We start from the raw sequence: 23,359 nt of genomic DNA, 5'->3' as shown, positions 1-23,359 counted from the left end.
ACACAGGCCCATGGCACCATGGGCACCAGGAGCCCTAGACATCCCCATGGATTGGCCACCCTGCTACATGTATGCCTCACACATGTACTCCACACACACCCCACACCCATGCGTCACACACACGCCCCCACACGTCCTTCTCACACACCCCCTGCATGTGTTCCGCATACACACACCCCCACACACGCCCCCCCACACACACACTCGCCCCCGGCACACATGCCCAGTACACGTGAACACGAGCACTCTCACTGCTCTCTCTTTGCTGCAATCAATTCCATCCATCCACCCCCTCCTCTCTCCAGTAACCGGTTCAGACCGGTGCTGGGGCTGCAGAGACAAATGAGACCAGCCTATGCTCCCTCCCTTCTCAGCTCTGGTGCTCCTTTGCTGCAGCCCCCTCCTCACCAGCCAGCTGCAAAGGAGGAGGAGGCGGGGAGTGGAGGAGGGGAGAGGGAAGAAAGAAGGTAGGAGGCAGTGGCGGGCGGGGGGGGGGGGGGGGGGGACAGGGAAGGGGGAAGGGAGGAGAAGAGAGGGAAAAGGAAGAAGGGGGAAAAGAGAGGGGAGAGGACAGCAGGAGACCCAGTGCCCTCAGCCCCCTCCTCAGGGTCTGCCGCTGAGGCCTGAGCCCCCACCCACACCCTCATAGCCGCCCGCCCCAGGGCCCAGCCCAGGCCCACTCACTGGAATAGTAAGCCACGAGCTGCTGCAGGCTGTTGAACTGGGTGCGGGAGGTAATGTAGAAGCCGCCGCTGTCTAGCTTGCGGATCTTGTAGTGCTTCACATTGAGGCCCTTGGCATTGTCAAAGTCAGACACGGAGAGGCAGTAGGCACCTGGGGGGGCAGAGCCAGAGGGGAGCTGTGACCACCATGGCCACCACCCCCACAGGCCGCAGCCAGGAACGTTGGTGCCCTGAGCATTGTTGTGTGCCTGCCTGACACAGGAGGGAGGGAGACCCAGAGCAGCCAGCACGAGGTTGATGGCAGAGCCAGCACTGGCCCACCTCTTGGCACCCAGCTTTGGGGCAGCCACCGAGGCAGGGCCTAGAGAGTGAATGAACCAGAGACTCTCGCCAGGCACCCTTAGCTCTGGCAAGACCTCCAGATCCCATATGCACATCCTAGCTGTGTGGCCTTGACAAGTTGATTGCCCTCTCTGGGCCTCAGTTTCCTCCTCTGTACAGTGGGGGTACTCCCGGATCCCTGGGAGGTTCAATGAGACACAAGGAAGAGGGCCTGGCACACAGTAGGTGCTCAGTAAGTGTTTGCTGGGAGCCTAGGAATGACCCCAAGTGGCTGTGTATCCCTGGCCCAACTGCTCCCCTCTCTGGGTATGCCTGTGGGGCACTGTCCCTGTCCCGCCTTCCTCCTGAACTGGGTCCAGGTTCAGGCAGGAGTCGGCTAAGGCTGTGGCAGCCGGGCAGGTGACTGTGTGCTGGCTGGGCCTGAGAGCTGCCAAGGCTGTGCTGGGCTTCCCTTAAGCCTGGAGAAGCTTTGGGCTGGGAAAGTTTCCTCATGTGCAGCAGGCCTGGCTAGAAGCCTCTGACGCCCTGAGCCCGAGATGCCTTGGGTGGCACCAGGGAGCAGGCAAAACTGAGCCCTGGAGTGGGGGAAGTGGGGAGAAGAAGCCTCAGTGGCCAGAGAAGGAGTCAGTAGCCAGAGAAGGCCCTTCTAGGGAGCTTGGCCCAGCAGGATGCCAGCATTATGCTGTAAGTCCAGCCCCTAGCCCCCCAAAGACCTTCTTTTTGGACAGTCCCTAGGCAGGGGAAACTGAGGCCCAGAGAGGGAAAGTGGCTGGCCTCATGTCACCCAGAATGTTAAGCACAGAGCTAGGACTTGAGCCCACACCCTAGGTCTCCAAAGCCCATACTTGGGCAACCACACTTTGCTGTAAACAGCCCAGGCCATGCGTGTGTGGGAGGCACAGGCCTGAGCCCAAGGCCAACCCCGGGCCACCTGTGCACACACATAGGGGCGCCATGTCCAGTGCCCCACATGCTCACAGAGGTACATGCTCCCTGGTTCCTTGGGCATGAGGACAAACTCACAACTCACTCTACACAGCAACATGTCCACTGGTGCACACACACATGCCTAGACCATGTGTGGTATGCACATGTATATCCATCTCTGCTCCCGTGAGCCCCAAGCCCACATGAAGCAGCCCAGCTTCATCACCATGGTGACGGGGCACCTGTGACCCACTTTCTGAGGGGCTGGAGAGAAAAGGGGATCTGCATTCTCCAGTTGGGGGGACAGGAGAGGTGCAGGGGCCAGGACTGTTGGGAGAAGAGCAAAGCCAGGTCCTAGACCCAGTTCAGCCCCAGAGGCCCCTGGGGAAAGGGAAGGAGAGGGATCCATTGGATCAGCACCCACCCTAAGCCTTTGCCGTGTGATCCTCAGTCCTCCTGACCACCTGTTTCCGCTCCCCACCTGAGGAAACTGGGGCCAGAGAGGCTAAGCCTTACCTTTGGCGGCACCTCTGCCAACTCAGATAACACAGTGTTTCTCAGATGCACCTCCCTGGCTTTAATTCTGCTGGAGTCTCCACCTAGAGGGCTCTTCCCACCACACTCCACATAACTAACTCCTATTCATTCCACAATACCCAGCTCAAACAACCCACAAAAGACCCAGTTCCCGCTGCCCAGCAGCAGTGCTCATACCTTTCGTGGTCTCGCTTTCTCGCACTAGGAAGGTCCCTCGAGGGTTTTCCGTATTGAGCAACAACCTTTCTGACTCCCTTCTGGTAATCTTGCCAAAGTACCACCTAGGTGGGAGGGAGAGAGATGGTGTTCGCGGTCCAGGCTTCGCTCACCCATAGCCCCTCTCCCTGGGATATGCCTGGGGCCCTGAACAGCTCATGAGAGAAGCTCGGACTGCAGTGACAGTGGGCAGACAGGCAACCAGGGAGCTGATACTCACTCCTCAGCCTGGATGGAGTCGGAGGGCGCCACGTAGTTGCTCGGTATGTAGCCCGTCTGTCCGGTGCTGAGCGAGTGGGCCAGCCACCAGTCTCCCTCTCTGAGCAGGGGAGAGGGAGGAAGCAAAGGAGAGGCAGCCATCAGCAGTGGCCCCAGAGCCTGCAGTCTTCAAGGGTGCTGTGCGGGGCCCCTCAGGCAGAGTGAGGCTCAGGAAGGCAGTGGACCAGCTTGAGCCACACAGCCTCCAGGTGGAGCTGGCCTGGAACGCTTCCCCTCCTCGCCCCAGTTGCCTCCTTGCCAAAGCCAGCTCAGACAGGCTTTGTCCAGGACCGACCTTGGGCAGCCTGAGGCCCGATCCACAGGGACAGTCCTGGGCTGAGAAGTAATCTGCTTCCCTTCAGATGGAAGCCAACAATGAAGCCAAGAACTGCCTAGGGAGTGAGGAGGGAGCTCCGTCTCTGGGGCAAGCAAGCCATGGCAGAGAGAAGACCCCTGCCTGAGATGGATGTCAAGTCAGACCTTCAGGGCCTCCCCAGCCCTGAGGCTTGGAAGCCCAGTCCTGGGGAGCTGGTGAGACCTGGGGAGATGCAGGGGGGTGGCCCTTTTGGGGACTGATGACAATCCAGGTCCCAACCCTGAAAATTCAAGCAATGCTTGCCTCTGTCACAAATCATGGGTCACACCTAAGGGCCCCTCAGCTGATCGCTACAGGCCTCTTCCTGCAGCTGCCCATCTGCAGGCAGAAACTGAGGCCAGGGGGGTAGGACTTGCCCAGAGTCACACGGCGTGTCATGTCAGAGGGGACGAGGTGGCAGAGCCCCTAGTACCCAGGGCACTTCTACACTAATTGCCCCATGAGGCGGAGGTGATAGGGATGAGGACAGGAGGAGCTTCCCGGCATGGTCGGGTCCCTTGGGCCTGGGTGGGAGTGGGGAGGGGGTGGAAGTACCTTTGCAGCCATCTGAATGTGAACCAGGTCTGGCTGGAGCGGGGGTCCAGAGACACAGAGGAGGGAGGAGAAAGCGAGAGCCCAACAGGAGAGAAGAGGCAGAGATGGGGGTGGTGAGAGGCAGAAAGTGCAAGGGAGAGAGCAGGAGAGCCAGGCGGGGCTGGGGGATGGGGGCAGGGCAGGGCAGGGCAGCCGGCAGAGGCCTCACATCCAAAGCAACCAAAGGGGACAGGGAGAGGGTCCATGGGGAATGAGGGGACATCACTGGTGGGGCAAGAGAGTCCAATCCCCCTCCCACACCCACTGTACAGATGGGAAGGCTGAGGCCAGAGAAGCAACAGCCTTTCCTCAAAGTCACATAGCCAGGCCCAGGCTCCTGACTCCAGACAAAAGGGAACCCTTCCCTACAGAGTGAAGTGGGACTTCATAGATGGCTGAGCTGGTCTTAACCCAAGGCTGCCTCTTCGCCTCCCTGTGGCCCTGAGAAGACATACAGTAAATGGAACATCCTCCTTGCCGGGGCCCAGAAAGCGAAAGGCTCTTGCCCATAGTCACACAGTCAGAACTTAAACCCGGGTCTCTGGCTCCCAGCTCTTCTGAGCCACCCCGGCCAGATTTCTCAGCCCCGTCTGAAGATGGAGAAGTTGAGGCCGTGAGAGGGCAGGGCTGGGGAGCTCTCTGACAACCTGTAAGAGCAGGTAAGTGCCATACCCTGGGGTTCAGCCAGGTGGGCTAAGGCTGAACCAGAGGGCACAGGGTCCCTGCTGGATGCGGTAAGGCAAAGGCGGTACAATTGGGGCTGCGTGGCCTGACCCAACTGTGCAGTCCCTGTATGCTCACTCAAGCTGGGGCACAAGCTCATGTGGGGGTCCCTGGGGAAGAGGGAGGGCCCCAGAGTAAGAAGCTAGTCCCACCTCAAGGAAAAAAGCCCTTGGATGCTCAAAACTGCCCTCCACTTCCCTGTTGTGTGCCCACCTGGAGGTGTCTGCACACGTCTGTTCTGTTTGATCCTCAAGGCCTCATCCTGCAGATGAGGAAACTGTGGCTCAGAGGTGTCCAGGGACTAGCCCAAGAATACAAAGAACCCAGGCTGGAGCAGCCCAGCACTTTCTTTGCAAAGCTGGGGAAACTGAGGCACAGAGAGGGGCAGGGACTTGCCCAAAGCTACAAAGCAAGGACTCAAATCACAGAAACAGCCCTCTGAGATCTTCCAGTCCAGAGCCTTCCCTCACCAATGGGAAAAATGAGGGGCAGTGAGTTGCCCAAAGCCACATAGCAGGTCAATGGGAAAGCAGGGGTAGGTACCAGGGCACCTGAGTGCCTGCAGCCAACAGCCTGGCCCTCTGCACCTCCCCCAGGCCTCGGAGGCTCAGAGACCCTGAGGGAAGTAGAAGACAGAGGAGGAGGCAGGGCTGGGGCAGGAGACAGGCTGTACCAGGACTGGGCCAAAGTCTAGGGTCGGAGGTCACAAAATGAGGTGACCTAATAAAGCCAGAGCCTTCAAGCTGGCCGGCCTCCAGGGAGCCCCTAAGCCACCCACAGCAGGGTGGAAGGCATGCAGGGAGCACATGCTCAGAGGCCAGCCAAGTGGGGTCCAGAAACAAGGAGCACCCAGCCTGCTGGTGTTACCCCAACTTTGCCAGCAGAGTTCCAGCTCCCCGACATCAGCCCGTATGCATGGGTTTCACAGTCCAGTTTTGGGGGTTTTATTTCACAAGGAGCAGGCATGGGTATGTACTGTATCTTAATAAAGGACCCAAGATCCAACTTTGGCCTGGCCCTAGTTTTAGATGTCACAGAGTCAGAGTGCTTAGGGGGGCACCATACCAGTTCCTCTAGTGCCTCGTTTTCTCATCTGTAGGATGGGGATACTCATGCCTCCCTCCCACGGGGATTATAAGGGCTCAGCACATAGTAAGTACTCAATACACATGAGCTGTTAGTATTGTGACCCGGCCAAAAAAGAAAAAAAAAACTAAATCCATAGTGCCCCTCCAGGCCCTCCAAAATGTTTTTAAAAGCCAAGGCAGCTCAGTCCCAGTCTCTAACAAGGATTTGCTGTGTGGCCTTGGGCAAGTGTCCTGCCCTCTCTGGGTCTTAGCTTCCTCATCAATAAAAGGAGATCATAGTCACAGAATCATCCTTGCAGGCAAAATGTGTAAAGAGTCGCATCAAGTCAGGTTTAGCTGAGATAATCACTGTGATAACCATCTGGGCCTCAGTTTGCCTGCCTGTGAAATGGAGGCATCAATCCTCATCTTCCCACCTCTAAGGACTGGGAGGCTCAAAGCTGCCATAGGTGGCTGCAAGCCCGCTCTCTAAAGGTCTGGGGCTACTTCCCTCCTAGGGACCTGACGGCTTCCCACAGCAGTCCAGTCTGGCAGGGTCGCCAGCCCGAGCCCAGAGTCGGAAGTGACGAAGCATTAATTGGGTTGGGCAGATTTGCTGCACCCGGCGCTTTCCCTGGGACCTGGTCCCCATCAGACAGGCAGAAAGAAGGGAAAGAAGGAAGGCAATCACACATTCCCTGCCCGGCCCCTCAGCCTCCCCATGGGGCCAGAGGAGAAGGCACTGGGCCGGAAGTCCCCGAGCTACAGGTTTACATCCTGACTGCTGTTCACTAGCTATGTAACCTCACTTCTCTGAGCTTTAGGTCCTCGTTTTTGCACCCTAATCCTTGTGCAGATCTGGGGTATGGGCAGCTGTGGAAGCTGGAAAGCTGTGCCGGGCTGGGGCACTATTATTTTTAACTCACTTGGGCTACTGGGACTCATCAGAGAAACACTTTGGGGACTGCAGATGAGCTGCTGGGCTGGCATGGCCCAGCCCTGAGGCCAACAGCCCTCGGGCTGAGGTTGGCTGGAGCCCAGGCAGTGGCCAGACAGCCTGGATTGTCACTAGCCAAGTTTCCAAGCCCTGAGGCCAGAGGCATGTGGTCTGAGGTGAAGGGAATGTGAGGAGGGCAGGGTCCTTGGAGGAGGCTCTGAAGCTCTGAGGTGACCCTGCCCCATGGGGGGTAGAGAAGCTGGAGTGCCCAGGGTAAGGGGGCAAGAGACAGCTGAAGTGCTATTGCCTGGCTATGTCCACTGGAGACCTCCCCCAATGAAGCTGCTGGAGTTTGGGTAGAAGGAAGGGGCAACTCAGGGAGCAACCTGGAGGCAGACCCCAAGAGGCCCCAACTCCCAGGAACTCAGATACCAGGTCAGTGGGTTCAGGGCACTCAGACCTCAGACCCCAGTGGGCTTCCTTGAACCCAGGGCCACACAACACTCAGGGCCAGTCAGCACAAAGATTCAGGGAGCAAGGTCCCAGGCCTGCCATTGTGAGGACCCCAACCCAGGCAGGCCTCGTCAAACCCCACCAACAGACACGTTCATCTTCAGGCTCTCCACCTCCCCTGACCCCAATCCAGACCCCCATGGGCTGGGCCTCCCAGGCTGGACTCCAAAAGCCCCTCACTCATACAGGGCAATATGGGGGGTAGGGGTAGGTGATAATGGTGAAAGGACAAGCAGCGTAGTCCCTGGGTGAGGTATGAGACTGAACACCTCCAATTTGGGTGGTCCTTCTTCCACTAGGCTCCCCAGATCCGTTTATCCCTCCTCTTCCCGTAATGCCAGCACTAACCCCACCACCAGCAACCTCTCAGGCAAATGAGTGGCTGAGTGTCATGATGGGGGGAGGGCTCCTGACCTATCCCCTCTCCCCAAATCAGGGGCTTCCCATGGGTAGGAGTCAATCACTTCTGGCCTGCCTGGCAGCTCCAGGCCTGGCCAAACCTTGCCTAGCCCATCCCAGAAAGCAGCAAGAAGGAAGAGTAGGGGCTGGACAGACGGAGGACAGAGGCAGAATCAAAGTTCCCTGACCTTTCCTGGCTCCACACCTTTGCTCAAGCTGTGGCCCCACCTGAGATGCCCTCCCCATCACTGCGGAGTGCGATTCTCCCCGTCCCACAAAGCCACCATCCTGACTCCGCCTCACCTGCACCTCTACTGAGCCCCAGGCCTGCCCACCCATCTCAGCTCTGCCATATTAGCTGTGTGACCTTGGGCAAGCCATTTTACTTCTCTGGGTCTCAGTTTCCTTATCTGTAAAAGGGAGCAAATAAGAGTCCCCGCTTCACAGGGCTGTAGGGACACATACATAAAAAAACCTGACCTAGAGTGCTCGGCACAGGACTCAGCTCATACACACTATGAAGTATGGGTGTGATGAACGGTGGCAGTTTTATCACTGTTCATTCATCTCATTCACCAACGCTGGCTGAGTAACCCCAATGCACAACCCTGTGCTGAGTGACAAGTGGCGTGGGAGCCCAGAAGTGAGAAAGACCAGAGGGCAGCTCTCAAGGAGCTCCCAGTCTGAGGCAAGAGGCAGACGGAAGCAGCTGATGACAAGGGAGCTAGCTGGGGCTGTACCAGGAGTCTGACAAGCAAGGGAATAGAAGGTTGGAGAAGCCCCCTCCCCCAGAGTCAACAGTTTGAGGCAGGGGAGAGAGCTTCTAACCAAGTTCCATTCCTGGCTTTGCTACTTGGTAGCTGTGTGGCCTTGGGCAAGTGCCTTCACATCTCTGAGCCTCAGTTTCCTCATTTGCAAAATGGAGACAGCTCCCTCCCCTATCACTACACCTTGGTGGGACTGTAACAAAGAGTAAATGCAAGGTACGTGGGTAAAAGCACCTGGCACCTCTACTCTCTTTTGCCTGACAGAGAAGGAGTTCCTGAGCTGGGTCTTGAGGGATGAATAGGAGTTTGCCAGGCAGAGCTGAGAGAAAGGGCATTTCAAGCAGAAGGAACTGCATGCACCAAGGGAAGGGAGGCATGAACAAGCAAGGATAACTGGGATGGTGATGTTCCACCTCTTTAGCCAGGCCTTTGAGGATGCTTGGGGATCGAGTCCGCTCTGCCCTCTAGCGCCTTCTTGACTTCCATGGCCCTGAAGGCGTCCACCCCTCTCCAGCCCTATATCCTTCCCTGAGCAGCCCCTCCACCTGCCTTCAGGGCTCCTGTGTCACCACCAGAGGGAGGCATACAGCAGGGCCTCCAAACGGCTGAGCTGACCCCAGCCTCTGCCTGCCCCTCAGCCTGGACTGGGTGACTGGAGTTGACTCCGGCCACACTCAGCTCCAGGAGGGTGTGGACATGGCTTTCTCCACCCAGGCCTCACTGGGCCCCCACACTGAGCCCTGCACGCAGCTGGCACTCAATGTGGGGGCAGAATGGGGAGGGGGTAAAGTAGTAAGAAGGCAGAGCGGGAGGGGGCTGAGACAGTGAGTGAAAGGGATGTCAGGAGGACCCTCCCACCCACTCGGCCTGGGGTCAGAGCCTGCGGCCTGGTCAAACCGGTGTATGGGGCGAGGGGAAGCTAGGGAATCTGGGGAGGGCAGGATATGCAGCCGAAGGAGCCAAGGCACACAGGCAGGGACACCAGGGATGGGAGGACATGCAGAACAGAATAGCAGCCCCTCCCCACCCAGCAAAGCGCCCCACCCAGCCCACTGCCCACACAGTGCGTACACACCTGACATCCACCTTCCTCCTAAGGGCCAGCAGAAGAGAAGCAGAGAGAGGGAGAGGCTGAGAGAGGACTGGAGGGAGCAAGCATGGGCCAGGGATGTAGAAGGGGAGCCCTGCAGGGAGTTCCCTGCAGAGGGGGCAGCAGAAACGCTGTGGGGCGTGGGATTCTGTCCCACCCTCTGCTGGTAGCCCTGTTCCTGCACTTGACATATGGCCTGAAGCCTCAGTCACCCTCAAGGCACTGTACCTCCTTTTCTCCCCCAGCCCCCCACACCCTGTTCTGCCCCACCCACCCAGCCACTGTGTTCTTGGTAGCCATGCAGAAGAGAAGGGACAGGAGAGGTGGGGAGGGGAGGGAAGAACCCCCACCCCAGGGCTAGAACCCCACACCCCTCCCAGCTCACTCCTCTCTGTTCCCTGCCCATAAGTACCTCAGAGCTTGGCAGGAGGCTTCCAGGCCCCCCTAGGCCAGCCTGGCTCCAGGCTCCCCCCACCCCACAAGGCTGAAGTCCTGGAGGTGAACCAGACACCCCCACAGTGCCCTGCCTTCCATATCCTATCCACATCCTATCCTCATGCCCAATCCTGATCCTGCTCAGATTGCATATTTTGTCCCCAACCTTCCCAATGTGAGCCCCTCCCCCCACAGCTGGAGACTTCTGGCTTCATTGGCTCCCTGGCCCTCCAGCCACAAGTCACTAATGAGGGCACAGTCCTGGGTCCTGGGCTCAGTTCTGCCCTGACCACATGCCCCTCTGCAGGGTCTGGGATTTGGGATGCTATGCTCTGATGATCCATTCTCTGCCCTGCCCCCCGCCCCACACCCCATTTCTAGTTACTGGACCCAGACATCTGCCTGCCCAGAGTCCCAAGCCAACAACCACCACCTGTGTCACTATCCCCAACAGCCCCATTACAGCTTCCTGGAGGCTCCTGGCGCTCTGGAGCCCTGATACTCAGCTCTGCCCACTGACTGTTCCACTGCTCTCTGGCTCTGGACTTGGCATGGCCTGCAGGGATGCTCAGGGGTGACTCTGGCCCAGGGCCAGACCCAAGGGGCCGTCCTGAGAGGCAATGGGGAAGGGGAGCACTCACGTGTTGTTGACAATCTGGAGCCGCTCCCCCTTCTTGAAGGACAAGTCAGTCTCTGTCCTCGACTCATAGTCGTAGAGGGCCACAAAGGTGGTCACTCCACCTGCAGAGAGGGGCAGAGAGTGTCAGGGCGGCAGGGGCCACAGCTGCGGGACAGGGGTGTTGTCTGTTTTATGTATTCCTGTGTCACCAGCACCAGGAGTCCTGGCACATAGTAGAGACCAAAAAGTATGTCTTCAACAAATGAATGGGTGTGTTTGTGAGTCTGTGTCTGAGGGTCCGGGCCTGTCCGTGCCCCTGAGCATGTGTCTCTGTGTGTTTGTGGGTGCTCATGTCCTGTATGTGCACGTATACATCTGGGAGCCTGTGGTGTTTCTAGCTCAGCATGTGTCTGTGTCCTGCATGTGTGTTTCTGACTGCGTGTGTACTGCTGTGTCTTCACCTGAGAGTATGCGGTTGTGTGTGCATATGAGTGTGTGTGCGTGTGTATGTCAGTGTGTCTGTACATCTGAACTCGAGTGTGTGTCTGTGCCCAGGGGCCCACACCCACCCGTGTATCCCTGAGTGCATGTCTGTATGTGCACTGAACATAAGTGTTTTTGACGGTGTCTCTAGCTAAGCATGATTGTGTCCTGTGAGGGTATCTTTGAATATGTGTATGTATCCACATCTGTGTGGCTCTGTCTGAGTGTGTTGAAGTAAGAGCGCACGTTTGTGTGAATATCTGCCGCTGATGTCTCGGAGATGGTCCGTCTGAGCATCGCTTGCCTGGGGCTGCTGTGCCCTGAAGTGCCAGCAGAGGGCGAAGGGGTGCAACTCAGCACCTTAAGACCAGGCCTTCCTGGAGCCCCATTCCCTCTCCCAGGCTGGGCCTGGGTGGCCCACAGAGGCCCCTCTGCCACACACTGGCCACCTACCCTGACCTAGCTCTGCACTGACCTATGCAAGGGGCCAAGCCTGGACCATGGAGCAGCAGCCTCAGACCTGGTCCCCACACTGCCTGAGGACCCCTTTGGCCTAAACCACCCCCATCTCGGGACCTCAGTTTCCCCCATCTGGTGTTGTCTTCCACTTCTATGTCTCTAGGCCTCCTTATGCCCTGCATCTGATTCACCCCAAAGGCCATGGATAAAAACGTGTCCTTGAGTGTGTACCAAGTACCACCCTTTATAATTTACAAAATCCTCCCCACCCTTGGCATCCAGGAAACCACCAAAGGTCCTCAGGATAAGTAACTCTTCCCCTTTAGTGAGAGAAAGAAACCGCAGCCCAGAGAGGGCATCTCTGCGCCAGGGCACACAGCCGCCTGGCAGAACAGCCTCTGCCCAGCCAAGAGGGACAGGACACCGCAGCACCCTCACCCCAGGCCCACTGACCAGCCAGTGGCCCTGCCCTCTGTGGGGAGGTGACTGTGTCCGAGGAGTTGAAGCCTCCAAAGAGCTTGGGCTCGGCAGCTGCTGGGGCAAAGGCCGTGTTGGAGCCGCGGTGACCATCAGCAGAGGCTGGCTTGCTGGGGGTCTGTGAGCTGGGGAAGGCTCCCCCACCGCCACCATGGGTGTTCTCGGTGGGCTCCAGGCTGCGGCGCCGCTGGCTGGCATCCTTGGGCTTGCTCTTATTGCTGCCCATGGTCCTGGCTGGAGACAAGAGGGGATCCTTGGGTGAAAAGGAGACGCTGGGCACAGGCAGGGCCTCCTGGGCCCCTTATATGGCCTCCACCCTACCCATTCTACAGATGGAAAAACTGAAGTCCAAAAAGTGGTGCTGTGGGATTTGAGTAAGTTAGCCTCTTGAAGCCTCAGTTTGCTCATCTGTAAAATGGGAATGATGACACCTAAAAAGGGCTTCCTTGGTACAGGGCCAGGCACAGAAGAAGCATAATCAGAAGCCCTGAACTCCCCTACTCCTCCAAGTCAATGTTTCTGCCCCTCCATCATGGACAGGGACAGTATCCACGTCATGTCTATGCCCCAGCACCTGGCACACAGGAGTGGCTCACTGATGGTTTGTTAAATGAACATGTGGCTGATAGAAATGGACTAACACCAGGGGAAAGACTAAATGTGGTAATCAAGGGAGTGGTCCAGCTGAAAGGCCTTGCAGAAGGAGAGACTGCTAGGAGGTCACTGTTCCCTCTGCCTGGACTGCTCTTCCCTGACCACTTCACCAGGGTAACTCATGTCTCCTTCAGTTCTCAGCCCTGAAGTCACCTTCTCAAGACACGTTCCCGAAACCTTTGATTGGGTCAACCACCCCCCGCCCCCCACCGACTTTTGGGCCATGCCTTGTAAATACATGGCCCAGTTTTGATTTTTTTAATTTGCATGATTGTTTGATTACTGTTGTGGGTTTTTGTCTATCTTGTTCACTGCTGTGTTCCCAGTGCCTAGCACAGTACGTAGCAAACAGTAGATGCTCAATAAACAGTTGAATGAGTGAACGAGTGAGTGAATGAGTGATTAGTTAAGAGTTCAGAGATTTCCCAGCCAGAGAGCTGGGAAGCGCAGAGACTGGAAACGCAGAGGGAATCAAGTTGAAAACTCCCCCAGTGGCACCCTTGGCTCTGCTACCCGCTCCTGTCTCCCTCTTCCCCACCCACAGGACTTGGCTCAACTTCATTCCTACGAAGCCTGGCTGGGGTCTCCCCATGCATCATGGCTGCCCATCCCAGCTCCCCTATTTTGGCAGCCCTGATTGGGTCAGCACCTTACCTCCTGGAAGGCAGGGGCTGTCCCAGACCTGGGAGACAGCCTGAGGTCTCAGCACGAATACCAGGTGTGAAGTCAGGAGTCTTGAACAGAAGGCTCTGCTCCACTCTCCCCACTGTGTGAGCCTGGGCAAGTTACTTCCCCTATCTGGGCCTCAGCATCTCATCTGCAAAGCAGGGATAAAGCAGATTTCTCAGGGCTGTTGTACAGATATGATTAAAAAAGAAGTTACAATGAGTCTGACTTCTGAGTCACTATTCATCAGGCTCTGAATCTGGCAAGCCCTACCAGACCCAAAATCTCCTTCAACCCTCCCGAAGAACATTCTATGAGCAAGAGTGAGGCAGGCACTTTTTGTTTATGGTGATGGGAAAAGGAGCACGAATGCGGGTGACGTGTGCACAGCTTGACTTGGGTAACTGATACCACTAAGTTATACACAAGAAAAAGGATGTATTGGTAAATGCAATGTCATATATCATTTTGTAACAACAACCAAAAAAATTACATATATATGTGTGTGTGTGTACATATATATATACATACATATATATATACACATACTCATACATACATATATAAAATAAATAGGGGCTACAGATGCTGATACTTCTTAGACATAACTAATTACCTCACAGGATTAGTTTTCTTGGTTTAAAGACTTAGGGTTATGGTCTCATGGGGCAATTCGATCAATTGGCATAGTACAGCTCTTAAAGTTTATGTTCAGCCTCTCAGTATTGTGAGTAGTGTCTGGGCTCTTAAAAGCTTGTAAGCAGCCATCTAAGATACAACTATTGGTCTCTATTTGTCTGGAGCAAAAGAGAAGGAAGGAAGCCCAAGAACTGGAGAAGAAATCTGTCTACAGGACTAATTGTCTCTATGAACCATGGCCTCCTCTACCTTGAGACCAGAAGAACTAGATGGTGACCAGCTGCCACTACCTAACATCCTGATCAGGGTCACAGCAGATGGATCCTGACAGAAAGGCAGAAAAATGTAGAACAGAGCTTCAAATAACCCAGTCTTACCGGGCCCTACGAGGCTGGAAGAATCCCTGAGACTATTGCCCTGAGGTACTCTTTAAACCTTAAAGTGAAATTATCCTGAGGTCATTTTTTAACTATATAGTCGGTTAACTCAAGAAGTAAAGAATGTCACCCTTGAGTACTGAACTCTTTTAAAAATATGAGACCAAATGGTCAACAGTTACTCTAAAGCATGGATGAGAAGGTTGGGGGGCAGTGAGACAAAGTTAATGGAAATGGAACAACCAGAATGGAAATAACTAGAATGCTGACACAGTGTGAAAAATGGAACCAAATGTCATTGAACAATACATGCAGGGACTGTTGAACGGGAACCTGTTTTGCTGTATATGCTTTCACCAAAAATATAATTTTTTTTTTTTTTTTTAAGTGAGGCAATGCATGGCACTGTGGATAAGGATGGGCTTTGGAGCCAGATTTCCCAGATTCAGTCCCAGCTCTGCCCCCAAGTAGCTGTGTGACCTTGGGCACTTGACTTAACTGCCCTCTGTGCCCTGTTTTCGCATCTGTAAATGAGGAGGCTGGTGTGACCACTGAAGGGGGCAATACAGAGCACCTGGAGCACAGCAGGCCGCCCTGCCATGTCAGCTGTTATGATATTGTGTGGTTCTGGACACACCAGGGAAGCGGATTTCCATTCTTCTCCAGAGGATGCTGGAGCCCTGGAATTGGTCCAGAATTTCCTCTGAGAACCTGTGGCTGGTAGAAAGTCTCGACTGGTTAGGGCTGCTTCTCCTGAGAGTCAAGCCCAGCTCTGCGACCCCACACCCTAGATGAACTTTAGCCCGTCTCTGTGCCTCCGGGCCTCAGGCCATCGGGCTGCACAATGCGGGCATGGCCTGCACGATCCCTGGGGACATTCCAGCTCAGAAAAGGCAGTCTGGAGAGGCTCTGGCGAGACCTGCTTAACAGCCCAAGGGATCACTGGGGCCTCCTGAGGGATGGGCCAAGGGGCCTGGGGACATGGAAGGTTGATTTCTATGGCAACCCGTTCCACTGAGGTCATGGTGTCCATCAGCACTCATGTCATTGGTGCCCCGTAAGACCAGCTGACACGGTTACCCAAAGCCCCAGGCTTGATGGAAGTTGAATTCCAACCACTATCACTTGCTCCCTCGTTCAGTATTTACACCACCTATTTTTTTTTTATTTCACAGCAGGCCCTCTGCTAGTTACACAGGGGACACGAAGAAATGAATCGGCCAGGCACTGCCTAAGAGGGCCCACAGTCTAGCAGGGACCCTGTTTGTGGGGTTTTGGGTTTTTTTTTTTTTTTTTTAATTTTATTGTAGTTAAAATATATGTTGTCATTGTTAGGTGCCATCGAGTCGGTTCGGACCCATAGCGACCCTCTGCACAACAGAAGGAAACACTGCCCCATTCTGTGCCGTCCTTATAATTGTTGTTATGCTTGAGCTCATTGCTGCAGCCACTGTGTCAATCCACCTAGTTGAGAGTCTTCCTCTTTTCCGCTGACCCTTTACTCTGCCAAGCATGATGTCCTTCTCCAGGGACTGATCCCTCCTGGCAACATGTCCAAAGTATGTAAGACAGAGTCTTGCCATCCTTGCTTCTAAGCAGCATTCTGGTTGCACTTCTTCCAAGACAGATTTGTTCATTCTTTTGGAAGTCCATTGTATAGTCAATATTCTTCTTCACCAACACCGCAATTCAAAGGCATCAGTTCTTCTTTGGTCTTCCTTATTCATTGTCCAGCTTTCACATGCATATGATGCAATTGAAAATACCATGGCTTGAGTCAGGTGCACCTCGTCGTCAAGGTGACATCTTTGCTTTTCAAAACTTTAAACAGGTCCTTTGTAGCAGATTTACCCAATGCAACGCATCGTTTGATTTTTGACTGCTGCTTCCGTGGCTGTGGAGCCAAGTAAAATGAAATTCTCGACAACTTCAATCTTTTCTCCGTTTATTATGACCTTGCTTATTGGTCCAGTTGTGAGGATTTTCGTTTTCTTTATGTTGAGATGCAATCCATACTGAAGACTGTGGTCTTTGATCTTCATTAGTAAGTGCTTCAAATCCTCTTCATTTTCAGCAAGCAAGGTTGTGTCATCTGCACAACACAGGTTGTTAATGAGTCTTCCTCCAATCCTGATGCCCCGTTCTTCCTATAGTCCAGCTTCCCAGATTATTTGCTCAGCATACAGACTGAATAGGTGTGGTGAAAGGATAAAACCCTGACACACACCTTTCCTGACTTTAAACCAATCGGTATCCCCTTGTTCTATCCGAACAACTGCCTCTTGATCTATGTAAAGGTTCCTCATGAGCACAATTAAGTGTTCTGGAATTCCCATTCTTCGCAATGTTATCCATAATTTGACAAAATATTTGCTACTTCAACATTTTTACATGTACAATTCAGTGACATTAATCACATTCATCATGTGTTTGTAGGGTTTTGAATGCAAAGGCCAGTGAGTGTATATTCTGAAGAGCTTTCTAAGAACCCAATTTCCTTTAGAATGAACTAGCACTTGTACTAAGGAGGGAACCCCCGTCAATGGAAGTAATCAAGAATGGGAGAATGAGTACTTGGCTCATGTACCATGTAGGGAGAAGGGGAGCCATGGATGGGCCTTGAGGGCCCTTCCAGCACTAAGAGGGTACAATGTGTCCTCCTTGGGGGAGGGAGTGAGAAAAAAAGACATTGCTCCTGGCCCCAAAGCTCTTACACTGGCCAAGGAGACTGATCCCCACTGGGGCACTCAGAAAAAGCATAAAAGGTCCTTCAAAACCATGCTAAGGTGGCCTGGGCCACCAATTGTTTATTGGTTTGTGGGGGTTTCTTGGGCTTTGTGGTTGATTCTGATTATACAAGTAACACCTGTTTGTGGGGAGGCAGGCAGGGTAGAGGTTAAGAGCCAGAGTGCAGGAGCAGACTACCTGTGTTTGAATGCCAGCCTCTACCACCCTCACTGTGAAACTCTGCACCTCAGTTTCCTCCTCTGTCAATTGAGGATAACAAGAGCACCCACATCATTGGGCTGCTTGGAGAATTAGTGCGAAAAACACATGGAACTTGTTTAGGGTAGGGCCAGGTACATTGCCGGCCCCCAACAAAATTGAAACTGTTACTATTCACAGTGGATTCTTTGGAACTGCAGAAAGATACAAAGAAGAAGAAAAAAAGCCCTATAACCCTGTCCTAGAAGACAACCACCTGGGCACTATGGTGGATTTCCCTCCAGGCATCACATGAATGTATGTCTATAAACAAAACTGGGATCCATCTGGCCCTAACTGTGGTCTCCCTGTGGGCATGGATGGCTTGGACCTACTTCCACATCTGCGGTCACCAGTATGGGCCTGGCACCCAGTAGGAGCCTGGGAAATATTTTCAGAACAGACAAAAGACTAAAATAAGTACGGATGTATAATTTGCACCCTGCTTTGTTCCTGCAATGCCACATTGTAAAGACATGGCCCTTGTCACCAAGTATCATCCCACAATATTCAAACACTCCCAGAGCCTGAACCTTGTGCTGGGCCTTGCTCTAAGCACTTTGCAAATACTGATTCATCGAATTCTTATGCTAATCTATGAGGCCAATACTAATATTGTCCCTATTTGACCAATAAGGAAACTGAGGTACTGGGAGGTTGAGAAAATTGCCCAAGGTCACAATGGATCAATGAGAGTAAAAAGAATGGGAGAGAGGGAACCACTCAAGGCAAGCAGGAATCCAGGGGTCCAGTGTGGGAACTCCTGCCCTTGGGACCTCTCTCTCACACGGAACAATCAGATGTCCTTGGTTGTCCAGGGCAACCAGATAAGGATGCAGATGGCTCAAGGGCAGTCCAGCCCAGATCCCAGCAGAAACTGGAGGATTCAGGCTTCTGTGAAACAGTGTGCTTGAGAAGCACAGGCACATTTAGGGCTCTCCTGGCTCTGGGGCCCAAACGCGGAGTCACCATGAGTCGCCCGTTCGAGAAGGACCAACACCCCCTCCACATTTTTCCCACCACTTGCACACTCTGAGTTAGAGATAAGGCCTTGGTGGCTGGGAGGAAGTGGTGGGAGCTTTGGGCTGGGAGTGCATGAGGTTCTCAGAGCAAGGAGGCCCCCTTTCCTCTGGGGAGCCACTCCTGACCACAGACCCCAGACTTCTCCCCACAGAGGGCCTATGCTATCCCAATCCCACATGAGGTGCCAGGTATGGCCCTACCGCACTGTTCCCTCAAGGCCCCCAGCACTTCACAATGAATGGGGCCCAAGCTGTCTCAGCATCTCCCCTCAAATCTGTGTCTCCCATGTGTCGCTGTCTCAGGGCTGACCTCACCCTCATCCTGTTCAGTCACTCACCATATATGTATAGGGCACCTACCATGTGTCAGGCCCTGTGCTAGGCTCTGGGGACGCAGCAGTGGACAAAGCCCTACAGCTCCTGTCCATGCAAAGCTCTAAAGTGGCTGGTTCCTAAATCTTCCACAAATCCGTATCTCCTTTCCCCATCTCCATTTCCTCAGACCAGGCGGTTGTCGTCCCTGAGCCTAGACAGGGACAGGTAGCCCTCTTTCGTCTACCTTCCTCCCTACAGCCAGAGGCATCTCTGTAAACCACATAGTTGACTGGACACTTCCGCTGCTTAACACTGTCCACGGATAACCAGAAACAACCTAAGTGTTCACCAGAGGGGGATGGTTCATTAAGTCGACAGCCGTCCAGCTATTTAAAAGATAAGAGCTCAGTGTAGCCTGAGGATGACAGATGTTCACAACACACTGTTAAGTGAAAAGAAGGAAATGGCAGTGTAGCATTTCCTCTGGGCATCACGGGACCTCAGTTTCCTCATCTGTAAAATGGGGGCAATAATGGTACCTACATCACAGGATTGGTAGAAGGGTGATATGAGATAATGCATGCAACAGGGCTTAACCTGGCACACAGTAGGCACTCTGTAAACATGAACTACAATTATCTCTGTAAGGAAATTACGTTCATGCGGGTGCACGCACATGCTCACACACACGCACACACGCATGAGCTATAGAGGTTCAGAGAAAGTTCTGGAAGGATTCCAAACTCTTTACAATTGTTTCATCTAAAAGGTATAGGGCAGGGGAAGGAAACATCCCTTTTTCACTTTAGATCCTGTATCACTAGACATGAACATTAGAAATAACTTTGTCATAATTTCAAAAATAAATGAATGAGACTTAAAAAAAAAAAATTCAAGAGCTTCCTATCACTCTCCTCTGGAATAGCCTGATCTCCTTACCCAGTGTCATGGATTGAATTGTGTCCCCCTAAAATATCTATCAACTTGGCTAGGTCATGATTCCCAGTATTGTATGATTGTCTACCATTTTGCCATCTGATGTGATTTCCCTATGTGTTATAAATCCTATCACTATGATGTAACGAGATGGATTGGCGGCAGTTACATTGATGAAATCTACAAGATTAGATAGTATCTTAAGTCAATCTCTTTTGAGATATAAAAGACAGAACCAAGCAGAGAGACATGGGGACCTCATACCACTGAGAAAGCAGCGCTGGGAGCAGAGCGCATCCTTTGGACCTGGGGTTCCTGCGTGGAGAAGCTCTGAAGACTGAAGACAAGGATCCTGTTCCAGAGCCGAGAGAGACAGAAAGCCTTCCCTGGGAGCTGACACCCTGAATCTGGGCTTCTAGCCTACTGGACTGTGAGAGAATAAACTTCTGTTTGTTGAAGCCATGCACTTGTGGTATTTCTGTTATAGCAGCACTAGATGACCAAGACAGAATTTGGTACCAGGAATGGGGTGCTGCTCTAAGGGATACCAAAATGTGGAAGCGGTTGTGAATGGGTAGAGGACTGGCAGCAGCAGAGAACTGACAGCAGCAGAACCAGAAGACCAATACTGTCTGGAGCCAAACTACAGAGTGAGAGAGCTGAGTGCTTTCCAGCCAAAGTTTACTGGAAGAGTGAGGTACCTCCAGGCACTTCTCAGTGGAGCCACGGAGCTTTGGAACACTTACCCCAGCAGGGCAGATGTGGGTGTGAGGCCCGAAGGCCCAAAGACCAAGGAACCAGGAAGCAGAAGCTGAAGAGACAAGGAACACAGAAAGCCAAGCTGCCTCAGTCTCAAAAGGTATGGCCAGGACCTCTGAGGTTTCAAAGGGTAGAACCATGGCCTCTGGTGTTTCTAAAGGTGGAGTAGCCACTCAGATGGACTAGGAGAATGGTGCATATAAAGCTAAAGAAGCAGAGTTGCCATCCCAGCTTCCAGGTGGAGCCAGGGCCAAGAGGTCTCCACTCAGAATCTGGAGAGTGTGGCCAACACCTAGGGTCTGGAGGGCAGGGCTATTGCATAAATGGTCTCAGAGAACAGAAGATTATTTTCAAGCCTTGAAGGGTAATGTAATGTGTTCTGCTGACTTGCTTGGTGCCTGCTACCCCTTCTTTCCCTCCAGTTTCTCCCATTTGAAATGGAAATGACTGGCCTGTTCTGCCATTATAATTTTGGAAGCAGATAACTTGTCTTTTAGATTTCACAGGTAAGGAAAAATTTTTGCATTTTGGACTTGGAGTTGATTTAAGACTTTTGGTATGATATGATGGGATGAATATGTTTTACATGTGGCAAGGACATGAATTTTGGGAGGCCAAAAGGTAAAATGTCATGGATTGAACTATGTCCCCCAAAAATATCTGTCAACTTGGCTAGGTCATGATTCCCAGGACTGTATGATTGTCTACCATTTTGTCATCTGATGTGATTTCCCCATGTGTTGTAAATCCTATCACTATAATGTAATGAGACAGATCAGTGGCAGTTATATTGATGAGACCTACAAGATTAGATAGTATCTGGAACCAATCTCTTTTGAGATATAGAAGAGAGAAGTGAGCAGAGACATGGGGACCTCAAACCACCAAGAAAGCAGCACTGGAGCATAGTGCATCCTTTGGACCCAGGGTTCCTGCATGGAGAAGCTCCTAGGCCAGGGGAAGATTGATGACAAGGACCTTCCTCCAGAGCTGAGAGAGAGAGAAAGCCTTCCCCAGGAGCTGACACCCTGAATCTGGACTTCTAGACTACTGGACTGTGAGAGAATAAACTTCTGTTTGTTGAAGCCATTCACTTGTGGTATTTCTGTTATAGCAGCACTATATGACCAAGACACTCGGGTCCACTCAGGTCCACTCACTTGCTGTTGGTGCTGCTGCACTGTCTCATGGCCTCTCCCATCACTTCCCCAACCCTCTGCTCTGCCACACTCTCACCTCCTGGCCTTTGCCTAGTCTGTGCCCTCCTCCTGACACACAGATACTCAAAACACACTGTTGTTCAGTCACAACATACCCCTCCTTACTTCCCAACTCTGAAGAACATCACTTCCACCTCTTCTAAGGGTGGAAGGGATAAGGAAGTTTAGGAGTTGAAAGTGAGGACTCCAGTAAGGCCTGGGTTCAAATCCTAGCTCCACCACTTTCTAGCTAAATCTTTTTGGGGGCAAGTCACGTCACCTCTCAATTTCCTCATCTTTAAAATGCAGATAATACTGAGCCTAACCCCTGAGCATTAAGTGAGAGAGCCCATGTGCCATGCACTGGGTAAGTGCTCAATAAACAGTACTCAATATCATTTACTGTTGTCATTACCATTACGGGGGATGAGTGGGGTAATGTAAAAGGAGTCAAAAGTGGGTGAAGGGTCTTGAATGCCAAGCACAGAGCTGGGCACTTTACATGCAGTTGATACTCAATCATCCAACAGCACAATGAAGTAGAGACTATAACTGTACCCACTTCACAGATGAGGCCAAGACTCAGAGAAACCAGAACTTTGCCCAAGGCCACACAGCAAGTGAGTGCAGCAGGGGTAGGATACCCAGGAAGATGACGTCAGAATCAGCCCCCACTGCCCTGGGGCGTCCAGCACTCCACCGTCTTCACCACCCTAATATACAGGCCACAGAGGGGTCAAAGGCCAGCCTCTGGCATCACCACCCACCTCTCTGGGCCCTCTTAAGAAAGCAAAAGCATCAACAAGGGGTCAAAAGTACAGGCCTGAGGCCGGAAAGCCAGAAAATCAGCTTGTCACCTCCTAGCCATGCAGTCTCAGGCAGGCCTTGGTTTACTCCTCTAAAATGGGAACCAGTGCGATTATTCCTAATAGGCTTGTTGTGGGAAAAACACAAAGTAATACTGGTAAAGTGCCTGACACATAGAAGGTACTCAGAAAATATTAGTTATCATTATCATTACTATGGAAGACCTTTTCAGAACTTGGCCCTCTTTTCTAACTATTTCTACAGTTCAGCAAAAGCCTCCAAAGTTTCTACCATGTGCCAAGCCCTGTGCCTGGCCCTGGAAGAATTGTCTGATGGAGGTGATTAGAAACCCAGGCCTATGAAGGTCACTTCAGAGGGAAGCAGTCTAGAAAAGACAAGCACATCCGATAGTTAACTTTGTTCTTAAATAGTTGCCAATGCAATTAGACAAGAAAAGAAATGGAAGGAATAAAATAGAATTAGAAAGCAGATGATAGCCTATCATTATTTGCAGATGCTACGTACACAGATCTGGGAAAACCAAGAAAATCTGCTGAAAAATTATTAAACAGAAAGAAAATTAATTAAAATGGCAAGGAATTAAGTTAACATATAAAAATCTACCTATATACCAATAACAATCAGAAAATAAAATGGAAGAAAGCTTAGCATTATAAAGATACCAATTTTTCCTAAATTAGTCTAAAAGTTGAATGTGATCCCAATAAAAACTCCAACAAAATTTTTTTTTTTTTTTACCTAGGCAAGTCAATTTTAAAGTTTATAAGTAAAAGTAAATGCATAAAAATAGGCAGGAAAATTCTAAAAAGAAAAATAAGGAAGGGGAAAAGGACCAACCAGATAGTAAAACTTACTATAAAGCCACAGTAACTAAAATTGTATGGTACCAGCATACAGACAAATCAACTGAACACAACATAGGGTCCAAAAATTATCTCCAAATATATGAGAATTTAATATACACAATAAAGGTGCCATTTCATACCAGTCAGTAAAAGACAGGCTATTTTTGAAAAGGAGTTGGGACAAGTGATCTGCCATCAGGAAACAACTCCTTATGCCAATAAATTCCAGATCAATCAGGTTTAAACCGAGAAT

General features: G+C 52.2%; 1 protein-coding gene across 3 annotated transcripts in view; it reads right to left on the bottom strand.

The window, feature by feature from the left end:
- The window catches only part of SRC (SRC proto-oncogene, non-receptor tyrosine kinase), a 59,743-nt gene that overhangs the window by 10,317 nt on the left and 26,067 nt on the right, over window positions 1-23,359 (bottom strand). For all 3 annotated transcript variants that reach the window (XM_064276068.1, XM_064276069.1, XM_064276070.1), the window contains 6 exons: window positions 13,190-13,352; window positions 11,858-12,115; window positions 10,485-10,584; window positions 2,926-3,024; window positions 2,667-2,770; window positions 685-834 (listed from right to left, as the gene is read on the bottom strand). In XM_064276068.1, coding sequence (XP_064132138.1) covers window positions 685-834; window positions 2,667-2,770; window positions 2,926-3,024; window positions 10,485-10,584; window positions 11,858-12,107 — 703 coding nt within the window. In that variant the 5' untranslated portion in view covers window positions 12,108-12,115; window positions 13,190-13,352. The remainder of the gene's footprint in view (window positions 1-684; window positions 835-2,666; window positions 2,771-2,925; window positions 3,025-10,484; window positions 10,585-11,857; window positions 12,116-13,189; window positions 13,353-23,359) is intronic.

This window comes from Loxodonta africana, chromosome 24 (genome assembly GCF_030014295.1).
Source record: "Loxodonta africana isolate mLoxAfr1 chromosome 24, mLoxAfr1.hap2, whole genome shotgun sequence".
NCBI lineage: Eukaryota > Metazoa > Chordata > Mammalia > Proboscidea > Elephantidae > Loxodonta > Loxodonta africana.
The sequence above is the reverse complement of the archived record's forward strand: the minus strand, read 5'-3'. Positions and strand labels throughout refer to the sequence as shown.